This window comes from Pygoscelis adeliae, unplaced genomic scaffold (assembly GCF_000699105.1).
Source record: "Pygoscelis adeliae isolate BGI_AS28 unplaced genomic scaffold, ASM69910v1 Scaffold38, whole genome shotgun sequence".
NCBI classification, from domain to species: Eukaryota; Metazoa; Chordata; class Aves; order Sphenisciformes; family Spheniscidae; genus Pygoscelis; species Pygoscelis adeliae.
In genome coordinates, this window is record NW_008825614.1 from 6,532,289 (window position 1) to 6,546,430 (window position 14,142).

General features: G+C 41.1%; 1 protein-coding gene across 1 annotated transcript in view; it reads right to left on the reverse strand.

Annotated features, from left to right (window-relative positions):
- Positions 1 to 4,380, reverse strand: part of PIK3C2G (phosphatidylinositol-4-phosphate 3-kinase, catalytic subunit type 2 gamma) — a 215,084-nt gene extending 210,704 nt beyond the window's left edge. Inside the window, exon 1 of the mRNA XM_009332846.1 lies at positions 3,721 to 4,380. Coding sequence (XP_009331121.1) covers positions 3,721 to 4,380 — 660 coding nt within the window. The remainder of the gene's footprint in view (positions 1 to 3,720) is intronic.
- Between the last annotated feature and the right edge of the window lie 9,762 nt (positions 4,381 to 14,142).

A 14,142-nucleotide genomic window follows, 5' to 3' on the forward strand; every position in this document is an offset into this window, starting at 1 on the left:
CTGAACTCCATCTGTCGCCAGCAGGCCCGGTGCCGTGTAAACCTCCCCATGATCAAAAAAGCCAAAATTCCGCTGGTGGCACCAGCCCCTGAGCCACGTGTTGATTAGGTGTGTTTTCCTGTTCCTTTCAGTATTCTTCCCTGCCACATTGTAGGGATTGAGCAAAACACTACCTGTGCTCCTGATCCTTCAACCAATCGCCCCAGTGCCCCGAAGTCCCTTTTGATCGCTTCTGGATATGTAATAGAAACTAGTAATAGTCTACACAGAGGGAATTAACATACCATTGCTAACTAACTCAAATTAGTTCTGGTGGCAGAGGTGTACGTAGTAGATATGTAGTTCCAACTCCTTTGGTGAATCATGTGGATGAGAGATTTAGTTTTGTTATTTCTCTTTTCAGGTGTCCAGAAACTTTGATTTCTTCCCATTGCACATACAGGTAAGATATTAATTACACGATCACACATTATTTTTCTATAGGACTCCAGTCTCCACTCATTGCAAATATCTGAAAGTGTGCAGTGAATGAGACAAAGAATTGCATATGGAGCGAACTGATGACAACAGGGATAAAGTAACAGAGTGCACCCCTGGACGACTGGAATCTACCTTCTCATCTACAGATTTCTCACATTACGCTAATCAAGTCTCCTGAACCATCCTTCCCAAATATGAACATTAATTGTGTATTTCTCATTTCTGGAGCACCCAGACTGAAATAATGAAGTTTGGTCTGATGATTGGGCTTGGGTGAAGAAGTGAGTCTTGTTAGTTATTCTGAAAACACTAGGTCCTAAATATCATAAATGGAGCAGCCAGATCTATGGGATATTTTTTAGGTTGTATTTCAGTTTTCTTTCTAATACAAAGAAAATAAAATCTCTTTTCACAGGGATGTTATGAAGACAGTTTCTTTAGTATTTCTGAATATCTGACTTGGTGATGACAAGGCCAGAGAAAATCAACGCTTCCTTTATTACACTGGACGTATTTTGATTAGCACGCATTAAATAAAGCCTAGGGCCATAAAACTGCATCCAAGAGCTAAGGATCAGAATGACAGTATGATTTCAGCTGAGTATTTCATCTTGCATACCTATGACCTATCTCAATGCTAATCTCCATGTTTCAGCATCCTTTCCATTTCACTCTGTCTGCAGTCCTGGTTCTCATCTCCTACTACTCAGATGTATCATCTATTCATACTGGACCTCACCAATCCAATCTCTGCTCATTGTCTTTCTTTTGCTGTGGTGCTCCACTTTTCCAACTGTTCTGACAGCCTGTCACCCCGCAGCCCTTCTTATCTTTTCCAAAACTGCCAGCCCCATAGCAGTGAGTTACTTCTCCACAGGCTTTTTTTACCCTTCCCTCTCTCAACTTTCTTTCATTCTCATTTTCCCTTTCTTACCATCTCAAGGTTCAGTTGCCAGCCCCTTGCCTTGGCTCTCTTCCTGTCCTGACATGGCTGTTTCTCCCTGAAGGAATTCCTGTGACCACAGTGATTTTTCTGCTACAATTCTCTCTTCTCTCCCATTTCTTCCTCTTCTAGCTAAACAGCTCGAATACTTCCCTGACTTGATCAAATCCTCCCACACATTCGATTGTAGTCGCCCTTGACTCACTCATCGCTTCTCTTGCCTCCCCTATAATTCTCCCCTCCTCCGTCACAGAAGCGTTTGTGCCTGTTCTTATATGCCTGCTTTCTCTAGCACCTCTTCTTCCCATATCACAATTTAATCTCCTCCTGATCATTTGCATCCCCCTATTTTCTGCTTTTCGCATGAGAAGGCTCATTCTTTTCATCATGATGTCAGCATACTTCAGTTTTCCTATCATAAGTAAAAAGCAACAACAACCTTTTGTCTCTCCACCTATTCATTCTCGCCTCTTTTGTATTCATCACTGAACTTCCAAAATGTGGTGCTCAGGATTAGTCTTAAGAGTTCCTGTCCTCAGATATACTCCCCCCCTGCCCCTGCCTCCCCATCCGTTTGGTTCTGCATATGTTTACTTCTATAGTTCTCCCTATTTACATACATAGGAACAAGTCAATCAAGTGTCTCTTCCCCTTTGCTTTATGATACTATGATCACTGGGAGTTAAAAGCAGAAGGTGAACCTAAACTGTCTTTTAATATTCACAGTGCAGAGGTATCCTGTAGGCTATTTCAGGATTCCTATAATGATTCAGAATGCTAACAAGGACTAGAGGTAAGGGAGAATTTATCATTTTCTTTTTCCTTCTCTATGTCAGGATTTTGAAAGAAGGAAAATGAGGAGAGATATAACATCAGAGAGTGTCTTATGGGAATCCCATAAGACATCATTATTAAAAACAGCAAAGCTACGAACGGAGCTATGAACACCTAATGGAATGAGGAAAAAAGATAAAGTACTTGCTTCAAAAAGACAGCTAAAGACAGAGTGTATGTCATAGGATCCAGCTTCCACAGTTATAGTATATACATCTATTTTTAGAAAATAATTATATATGCATGCATAAGTGCATGCGGAACATGGTGAAGGCAGGACATGGTATGTCTCATCTCTCAGGATCAGGATATGCCAGCCACACTAGACAGGGAGACAATAATCTGGCTCAACAGAAAAACAGATTCAGTATAATGTATTATTATTTTGAATCTCAGGTTTCATATCAGACCATACAGATTTATCTTATCTCTTTCAAACACATCTTACTCTACACTTCTGTACTTATCCCTGTGTGGTAGTTTTATGGTTCAATGAGCCATAAAGTGAGCCTACTGGAGCGTTCTAGACCATAAGCTAGATTCTCTTCCGGTGTAAAATGGCAAGTTTCCATTAGAGTCAATGGAGATACTTCATTTTCACTGAAAGAGTGGTTAAACATTGGACCAGGCTGCTCAGGGAACTGGTTGAGTCACCATCCCGGGAAGTATTTAAAAGACATGCAGATGAGGCGCTTAGGGACATGGTTTAGTGGGCATGGTGGTGTTGGGTTGACGGTTGGACTCAATGATCTTAGAGGTCTTGTCCAACCTTAATGATTCTATGATTCTATGATTTTATACTAGGTGAGGAACTGGCCCTATTACTTTAAAATGAAATCTTTTTTAATAGGTAGATTGCAGAAATGTGTTGACATTTCAAGTTGCTTAAAACATGAAACAGGTAGGACATAGATTCTGCCAGTATAAAATCCTCATTAGCTAGCCAGAGTGGGCACCTTCTCTTCAGAAATCATTTTTTATGGTCTGCTGGGTTCTCTTCTGATATTAGAATCAAAGGAAGAGGATGCTTGGAGGTTTTCATACTATAAAAAAGTCACTTAACTAATCGTGTACTGTTTGTTTGAGGGCATCCTCCTTGTAAAGATACAAAAATACTGTCGGAAATTCTGACTGCCAAGAAATCAAGTTACACAATTATTGGAATATATACCCGACACTTCCATGCATCTCTATCTTTGGAAGTAGTAAAGACCAAATAAGAAGTGAATAATAAGTCTCTCAGTTGCTTTTGGCCAGCTGAATCGTAAGACACATGACAAAAACTCTCTACAGGAGCAAAAGCTTTTGTTTCCCCCAAGGCATAAATGTTTTCTTTTTCATCAGGTCTTTAAATCAAGTGCTTCTAATCCATGTTGCATCAATGTGAGTGAATACACAAAGTGTAAGGACACAAACAAGAATAAAGAACTTTAAGCACTGTTAATATGAGAAAATTTAAATACCTCTCTGTCATGCCCAGAGCTGCTGGGCCAGGTAGGTCCTACACCGAAACTTCTGGGAGCGTCGGTTAAACAAGCTTCCTCATTTCCACTTTCATCTCTCACTTCTTGCCCAAATGGATAGTTGCCGAAGAAAATGGGACATTGAGCGTCTACATTGTCAAAGCCTACCTGAAAACTCAGATTTGTGTTGCCTCTTTCCACATTTGAATCAAACACATTTGTGACTGGAGTTATACTATTCCCTCCATAGATTTCTCTCTCTTGACCGTAGGGATAGGGATCCACCAGAGAGAAGTTTCTGTAATCAGATAGTAAAAAAGATCTGAAGCCAACCGTTGGTGACACTGTGCCTTGTTGCCAGTGAGAGATAGGATTTCCAGGGTGAAGTTCACCATGAGCAACTAGAGGCTGACGACAAAACTGCTGGTCAGGCACATTCAGACCAAAGACGTCTGATGGGAAAAAAATTTCTTCATGATGATGTGGATGTGATGAACCATAAAAAAAAAATTCATTGCTGACTTCATCAACTATTCGATCAAATCCTAGACGGAGCTCTCCAGCAGAACCAGAATGGTACATTGGGCAAGATGCTTGGTCTCCAGCCTGTCTTTCATAAAATTCATTGTGTGAGAAAGGCACCATCCCAAAGTATGCCATGGCTGATCCTTCTGTTCGGTCTTATTAATCCTCAGGGAAGTCTTACAATAGTTCCAAGGTCAAGAGGAACTGGAGCTTCATATCCACTGAAACCAAGAACAGAATAAAAGTTAAACCCAAAAATATCTACTATAATGAAAGCAGTATACTTCTTTGGTCTTTTTTTGCTTTAGAGCTTTCTCCACAGGGTAGAAATATTTTCTTAATCTGGAGCTTGATCCTTATTTCCAGACATATTTGTTATTATTATTAAATTATTATTATTATTATCCTGGACTCCTAAAGAATAGCAACAGGATGCCTGAAACAACTGATCTAAATACTAAAGTACTAATTCTGACAAATATTAAAGAAAATCTCCGTATTCTTTCCATTATTTTACACTTGTATAGCACACAATGCAGAAATCTAAAACAAGCAGGTAGGAAAGTTTTAATGGTTGCTTTAACAGCCGTTTCATTCATATCTTCCTCTTTTTTTGTGCCTCAAATTTCTTCACATTCTACCACTTTTTATCCTAGTGTAATCAGGTCAAGAAAAGTTAAGTCAAAGAACATAGAAGATATGGATCTCCAATTAATATTCAAAACACTACACCCCAAAAGCTTGGATATGGACTATATAAAGGAAAACAAATATAAAATAAATTTCAGCCTTTTTGGGTTCTTTGTTTTTCAAAACAGATATATGTCTTCAGAGCCTGAGGTTGCATCTTTTTTAGTAAATTAACAGGCAAGGGCATGAGCTTCTGCAGCAGCTCACCATCATTCATGCTCTTACTAGCAAACTTCTGGATATGATTTTGGCATGTGCCAACAGTCCTATGGTTCAGATGGGCACCATGTACTGGAGACTGCCATCAGTAGGCATGAGGGTATATTTTTTAGGAAGAGAGCTTAGCTCTAAACCCAAAATCTGCTCCGGGCCACTTGCCCTCAAGGGCTTGGCCTGTTTCATTTATGTCCTGGTTTCAGCAGGGATAGAGTTAATTTCCTTCCTAGTAGCTGGTACAGTGCTGTGTTTTGGATTGAGGATGGGAACAAAATTGATAAGGCACCGATGTTTTAGTTGTTGCCAGGTAGTGCTTACACTGGCCAAGGACTTTCTAGTTTTCCATGCTCTACCGACTGAGAAGGCTGCAGGTGCACAGGAAGCTGAGAGGGGGCACAGCCAAACTGGCCAAAGGGACATTCCGTACCATGTGACGTCATGCTCAGTACATAAACTGGGGGAAGCTGGCCGGGGGGGGCCGCTGCTCGGGGACTGGCTGGGCATCGGTTGGCGGGTGGTGAGCAATTGTACTGTGCATCACTTGCTTTGTGTATTATTACTATTATCATATTATTATCATTATCATTTTATTTCAATTATTAAACTGTTTTTATCTCAACCCACAAGTTTTCTCACGTGCTTTTCCAATTCTCTCCCCCATCCCATCGGGAGGGGGGGGGGGAAGCGAGCGGCTGCCGGGGCCTAGGTGCCAACCGAGGTTAAACCACAACAATTTACCAATACAGATGTAGCCTAAAAAAACAAATGACATGGAATAGCAATACCACATAAAGTACACAGTTGTGCTGGGTACTTTATCACGTAAAAGAAATAGAAACATCTGATTTAATAATCCAATTAAAAAAAATGTATTCCCTAGCAGGAAAAAAAAGCTATCAAGATGAAAAGTGTGCTCAGAAATTGCTAAAGCTTAGCTCCACAAATAGCTTTTCCAATACGTCCCCAAGATCTATACTGTATTAGCTTAGATAATAGTGCCTTGCAATGAAAATCTATATTACAACAGAAGGTATTCATCACAACTTTATTTATTTTTGTTTTATTTGAAGTCAAACTCTAGGTGACATAGGCTCCTGTCACCCACAGTGAGGACTGAGAAGAGAAATGAAAGTTAAATAGGCTGAAATGAAATCTCAAGTTAGAGGCTGAACTACTCTTTCAAGCACCCAACTTAGTGATTCCATGTGTTGTGTGCTTTGGTTTGTTTTAACTATGCTGAAAAAAAAAAAAGCATTTATGAAGTTACACTAAGCCAGATAACCAAAACAATGCATACCCCTTTGAATGGTGATCTAAGCATGAACTTCAAGTCTCTGCACCTTTCTCTGAGTGAATCCTGAATTTCACGATGTTTTTAGATTATGATGATTTAACTGGGGGTACTGGTGGATGAAAAGCTGGATGTGAGCCAGCAATGTGCGCTCACAGCCCAGAAGGCCAATCGTATCCTGGGCCGCATCAAAAGAAGCATGGCCAGCAGGTCGAGGGAGGTGATTCTGCCCCTCTACTCCACTCTGGTGAGACCCCACCTGGAGTACTGCGTCCAGCTCTGGAGCCCTCAGCATAAGAAAGACACGGACCTGTTGGAGCAGGTCCAGAAGAGGGCCACAAAAACGCTCAGGGGGATGGAACACCTCTCCTATGAAGAAAGGCTGAGAGAATTGGGGTTGTTCAGCCTAGAGAAGAGAAGGCTTTGGGGAGACCTTATGGCAGCATATCAGTACTTAAAGGGGGCTTATAAAAAAGATGGCAGCAATCTACTAGGGTAGATTTAGACTAAATGTAAGGAAGAAATTATTTACGCTGAGGGTGGTGAAGCACTGGCACAGGTTGCCCAGAGAGGTGGTGGATGCCCCATCCCTGGAAACCTTCAAGGTCAGGTTGGACGGGGCTCTGAGCAACCTGATTTAGTTGAAGATGTCCCTGCCCACGGCAGGGGGGTTGGACTAGATGACCTTTAGAGGTCCCTTCCAACCCAAACTATTCTATGATTCTATGATACCCTTTTTTGCAGAAAAAACTAAATAAGCACAGCAATATTTTTTTTTATTAAATTGTCCTCATTTACAACTTTCTCTGTTTATCATTTCTACAGCAGGTGAATAAAAGAAAGAAAACAAGAAAGAAAAGGATATATCTATTAAATCAGGAAAGATAGCTCCCCCCCCTTCTTGAAAATTGGAATGTTTCAGGAAAAAGAGAAGATAAAAGAATGATGTCTCCCCTCCAGACCCACCCTCCTTAATAAAGTTTGGCTACCTAGAAGACTATTATAGAGGCACAGAAAATACAATACCTTTTACACCCTTTCAACTGTTTCTAAAATATTTTCTTTACATTTCAAACAAATTATGTTTATAATGATACATAAATGTCTAAAAGCTAATCCTGCTTTTAACACCACTAAGGCTTTTATGGGTAACATCCCACATTTCTCAGACAAATATTCACACACACAGCTCGCCCACCCCCATCTATCTGTATATGAATGCTTCTCTCCTGCACTCTCCATACTGTTCAGAAGAAGCATTGCTTTCCCCGTGGTCTTTAAAAGCAGGCAGTTTAGCTATGGTGCCAAAGGCCAGTCTGTGCATTCTGCTGCCCTGTTCTCCTTAGTGGGCTGGGAAGTCCACATGAGTAACGAGAAGTCTGCACGATGTAGCGGGCTCCCTCTCCCAGCCTGGACCATGGCAGAGGGAGAGCCTGGCAGGGAGCAGAAACTCTGGACACAGAGTACAGCACTGGAACACTGTGTTTCTTTTATATAGACTTGCATTTGAAACTAGCCATTTAGACTGGAAACTTTGCATGTCATACTGTAAATCTCAGTGGTTTAAGTCTTACCTGCTAGTTTGGTTAGTAGGGCTAGGCTCTGTATTTGGGCCAACTCCTGATCCTTTCCAAAACAGCATACAAAGTTCAGGAAAGGATTTGGCTCTTTGCCAGCCACTATTACTCCATTTGAATAGTGCAATGTGCATTGATAACACTGAATTTTCAAAAATCACGAATAAGGCAAAATTTATAATGCATTAAAAAAAAGGCTAAGTTTTTAGGTTTATTTTCTTTGCCTTGTGGTTTCTCAATTCACATTTTGGAGAGTTTGGCTTTTTTTCTCCTACAGCTATGAAGCCCTCCTTTTCCACGACAGCCGTGTTTTCACATAATCACGTGGTTCTGGGATCAGGGGTTTTAAAGGAGAATCCCACCAAATACTGTAAAATACTCACTACAAATCAAGAGATTTGACAGCATCACACAATGCTCACAACATTGTAGATGCCGCCCAAGCACACGAAAATACTTTCCTTACTTCAGCATGCACATACATTCTAGTATAAAAGCTTGGTACACTGTGGGCTCAATTTTCCCTTTTTACTGGAACCCAGGAGGAGACGACTGGGCCACTTGCTAAGCGGTAAGAATATTTGTTGCAACCTCTTACCTGAAACACATAATTTGTTAGAAGAATATACAGCCTCCTATGTCTTCCTGTTCACAGACACATTCAGATGACCTATGCGCTTTCAGTATCAAGGGGGTGTAACTTCAGAAGCTTTCCTTCCTGTTTAACCGGTTTACTGCAGTAATGATTCTTTCCCACGTCTTCCTTCAGGGAAATTTCAAGCAGCAGTAACAATAAAAAGCTAACAACTTATCTGTTCCCTTTCTCAATTTGGGAACCCAACTTTTTTTTTTTTTTAAACATGATGGTAGATGATCTCACACTTTTAGTACAAGTATCAAACATGCTTAAAATAACAAGACAACTCCAAGGGAAAGACTTGCCTCTTAGAAAGACTTCTGCACAAGAACAGGATTCAGAAATTTTACTCTACTCCATCTTCATGCAACTTCCATCTATCTGCATTGGTGGTGCATGCTCTGAAAGGAGCTCCTAGCTCTGCTCACAGGAGAAGGGGACGGTACAAATCTTGCATGGCAGAGAGGCCCTCTGGCTTTGGCTCCTCAGTATGCAGAGCTGGGACAGTCTAATGGGGGAAGAACTCCCTTATGCTGGGATCTTTCCCAAAGACCGACGAAGCCTTGCCCCTCTGCAAAGGGCCTGCTGAAGAGCTGGAGTAAATACAGCACTGGTCATGAACATCTTCCTACACCTCAAGGAGCCCAGGACCCTCCGTAAAAGTGAGCAGCAGAGGCTGCTCCAGGCACGACACAGAGGGAGTTCCCTCAGGGACCATCTGCATCCACGCTTCATACCATTCCTTAAAAAGGTATAAATTGTTCCACTGAAGTGGCTATTCAGAATTCACACAAAATCCCAACCCTAGTCTACTCCAAGGTTGTTACAGGCTGGAAAATATGCTCAAAAATAGCGAGGGAGTCAGTATCAACAAAATAATATTTGTTATAAAAAAACCATGCAGTAAGACTGAACAGATTAGGATAAAGCATTTAAAGTTAATAATTAATCTCAGATATCTTATAACTGATAAACTGAATGAAGTAATAATTTGATAAAGCATTACAGGGAAAACTCTGCCCTTCAAAATACAGCAAAAAGCTGTCAGTGATGTCATTGTGATTTAAAAGCAGTTAGCCAAGGACAAAACTTATTTCAGTTGGTGAAAGGTGATGCATTTTTTCTCGTATATTCTCCAACCCTTAAAATGTCAACTTGCTCCACGAACTATTTGGTGGCATTTGTGCTGTACTGTAGTCATTACCAGTGATTACTGTGAAGTGATCCTGAGAGAGAAGAACACACCAATTTTAGGAGCTGCCATTTCAGAGTTTATGGCACTGTGATGTTGCTTCATCTCACAGCGATTGGACACAGTAAAAGGGGGAGGATCAGGGAAACAGAGGAGGTATGCACGGGAAGAGCTCGTCTTCCCAAGCAAACACAGGCAGCTATATGCGTAATATGAATTAGGCTGGGACACGTCCCCCTCTCTTCCCACAGTGATTTCCAGGAGAAGATTATGAAGGTTTTTCTTGGGAAACTCTGAACATTTTCAGGATTTTATTAGGCTTTTAAGGCGGCCACTATTTTTCTGTTTTCTGTTTCCCATCGAAGTAGCAGGCAGGAAACTGCTGAGTCACTTTCTACCCTAATTTCTCCTAGAGCTCCCAAGAATTGTCTCCTCCTCTTTTGCTGGCATGCCGGACAAAATCTCTAGAGACAAAGAAAACTGGACACTCCCTGGGATGCCTCCTTTCCTTCTGTTAGATACTCTCGTGGCTCCACCAACCGGCAGGAGCCTACATCTCACTCAGATTAAAGAAGAATCATGTATTTGATTTAGTCATGTGTGAGCGTGCTTGTACCAGCTAGGTCTGATAAAAAGCTGTGGGTAAAGAGCTGGCAAAATAGTCGCTCTGACACACCCCAAGATGAAATACAGCATCTTCAGCAGGCTTTTGCTCTCAGTGTTGATTCACACACGGTTTGGAGCTTTCCCAAATCGCACCCCTGCATTTGAAGCCTTCAGGCTTCGAGTAATAACAGGCTTGCAAAGGGAATGCAGCAAAGTGTTTCAGCAATCCGTGGTGCCAGAAAACTGGCTAAACAGAGAGCCGGTGAGGAAACTGCTCCATTTCGTAACAGATCCAGCCATCTGTGTTACTATTCTCCAGTGCCACCTACTGTCATTTCCCCAGAACTGTGAGGCAAGGAACAGAGATCACTGTGTCAAGCACAGTGGCAATCAAGCTTTACATCTGGCTGCAGGGAATGTCATCGTATCTATCATCATCACTGACAACTATGGCCCCTCTCAGAAGGTTGCCCTTTATGGGAAAGATTCATGATTGTTGAGATCCTGCTTGAAGATGGTGTGATGCTAGTTCTCTTAGATCAGTGCTTCAAAGTGCTGCTGCACCAAAGCAATGACAAGGTATCAGCAAAACTACAGAGGTACAACAGGGTTTTTCCATGTGCTGGTGAAAACAGTGATCAATGTCAAGATTTTGTTGTGTTTAAGCAGCAGATGAACAAGAATTCTAGTAACAGATGTTAAGATCTGTTTTTTTTTGTATTACAGGCCCTTACTTTCCCACTTAACAAGCTTCATCAAGCAGGGATTGTGCCTTCTTACCTATGTAGTAAAATGCAGCAGAGTAGATGCTGCTGGACAAAATAGAAGTTGCAACAAACACAATATAGTGGTTGAATCATTGTCAAATGATTCATCAGTAAAGGAGACATTTGCCGTAAAGGGTAAAAAGGACTTTTCAATTCTGAAAACACTCCTCACCCTCTATTTACTCACACAGAACAAGTCAGGGAAAGGACAGAGAGAGAAGAAGAAAGGGAGGGAAGCAAAGTTTCACTTTTCCAAGAAAAATAAATAGAAAACATTTTGGTTTACATAGAAAACATTTTCACAGGCTCTGCTGACACCTACATATAATATACAAAGTTACTAAGTTACCAACACCCTCCTGAGGCTTGAAATAAGCGGTTGTGAAAGATCAACCTCCACAGTCTGCACGCACAGACTGCAAAGCTAGCCATGACTGAATGTAGACTACGGATTTTAATCTCTCCTTTTATTTGAACGTCTTTTGTACTTTGATCCTCTGAAAGGAACAGCACACTTTACCAGAGTAGTTTCTGGTAGAAACAATTACTCCAGCTTTAAAAAAAAAAATCAAATTTCTGAGAAAATTAAGTGCTGAAACTGAGAACAGTCTTATTGCAACCATCTTAAAATGTAGAGTTAATATAGGACAAACAGGCAGATTTTTATGTGTATATATACACATGTACACACACACTCTCATATATGTATGCTTTTAGATAAATATATGCATGTAAACATACGTGTATAAATATGTGTGTATATTTATATGTATATATAGATCTCTCTATAAAAGCCTAATATATGTGTATACATACATATAAATGCCTAATAAAATACATATAAATGCCTAATAAACACTATGTGACCGAAGAAAAGAGTTTAAGTGCTTCAGAAAAGAAGTCAAGCCACAAGTTTCAGCTGAGAGTCAAACATCCCAAAGCTGAGGAGTGCTTAAAGCCAAAGCTTTTGTTCACACGGCTTTATAAATTTCACTTTGTGCTATCTTCTTCCATTTCTCTTACCTTCTGCAATTTTTTCCCACTGTTTTCTTATGCTATTCTTCGTCTCCCCAGTCCAGTGTGCCTGCTCAATGGCTTTCTGTGAAAATCAGCTTTGTCATTCCAGTGTATACAATAGGGTTTGTTGACCTTCCAGAAATTGTTCCTATCATAGACTGTACAAATATAAAAACACAGTCTTGTGATACTAGCACACTGTTAAGACAAGCTCCCTAGCCACTACAGCAGGCTTTTTCCTATGGAAAATTTAGTGAGCTCACTCATCACCATTCCCAAGACCCTCTCCCATTGCAGCTCGAGGTGCATGGGGCTCTACAGGCTTGCTAGAGCAGAAGGAGAGCAGAGAACACCCCAAAGCACAGAGCTCAGCCCCTCTGGGGGACCGGAGCCTGGGTGACAGAGCCGGGGCGACTTTGCTACTGTAGCCTGGCCATGCTGCCTCAGGGAGCTGTTAATATTATGACTGCCTTGAAGAGGACCTAACTTAAGTATGGCTTTAAATTCAGCTCCTAAGTGACCACGTAAGAGGGAAGGGGAAATGGTAATAAAGACCCACTTGCGCTCCTTGTTGGGTTTTGGTGTGAGTGGACCCTTGGTTCACACGACTTGTCAGCTCAGTGGTTTGTTCAGTATTCAGACGAAGCAGTAGGACCGAGTCCTTTTCTCTTATTGATGCCACGGGTACCTTCAGTGAAACCAGTGAAATTACAAAGTTTTATACTAGGTTTATACTATAAAACAGTATATACAATACTATAAGCTAGTATATACTGTAAACCTAGTACAACATCTGAATCAGCTCTACCATCTTTATCAAACAAAACAAATTAATAACTGTTTAAGCATAAAAATACAGGCATCTAAAGCCAAAACAATAGCTTGCTTACACAGTATCAACCTTGTCTCAATTTGCCTTTTCACAAGGATGCTTGCTCACATTTGCAATAGTGCACATACTGCAGTACCACAACATCTTAAATAATGCGATATTTCTGAATTTTCCCTGAACTTCTTGCATATGGGTAGCTTCTTACATCTTTCTTCTGACTTTAATTTTACTGTTATAATTGCTCACAGTGCGACTGAAACACTTGCTTTTAAAAAAAGCAGAACCCATATGGCTTTTAGAAAAAAATATTTTGTGGGTGTATATATAATTTTTAAACCAACTGAACAGCATTCCTTATATGCAATTCAGGATATAAAGCATCTGCTTAGATAGCTAATTTGGCTGCATACTTAGGTTGCCTATGCATGCCAGCAAAGCATTCATTACTGTTTTCATTAAAACTTTACCTGCAACATGAAAGCCAACAATAATTTACTTGAGTTTTCACATAAATAATGCAAAGGGACTGCTTACCTGCAATAAAACATATTTCTGCAAACTGCTACGTGAAATTAAGCTCACAGCAGCCCTCCACCACAATTGGACCGGCCCTTGAATGAATGGCTGGCAAAGAGAGAGATGCAGCGCTGAGAATCCAGCTTCATCTATCACCCCAAAGTACCTTCCCCGTCAGTGGCACAGATTATTCTTACAACAGCAACTGCTCTCTGCTGTGTCAGGTCCTGTGCTAGCCTGCTCATGGTTTTGCTAATGATTTTTTGTATTTACGAACCAGGGGAGCAACAGGGAAGACCCTGTTCACTGGACCTGTAGAATTGACCAGGTGAGGTGCGTCCACTGGGTCTGGGGAAGATACTCGCACCGCAGCACTTCTACAGCGATAAACGTACACCCTACTCAATGACACCAAAGGTACTCATCCCACTGCAATAGCCATGACTTCGATTTGTGTTCTGCCTTGCACTATTTTGGGCAGCCCCACTGGCCTCCCCACCTTGCTCTGTCTTCCTCTCAAAGTGCAGGAATAAATCAATGCCAAGAAGGGAGTCAG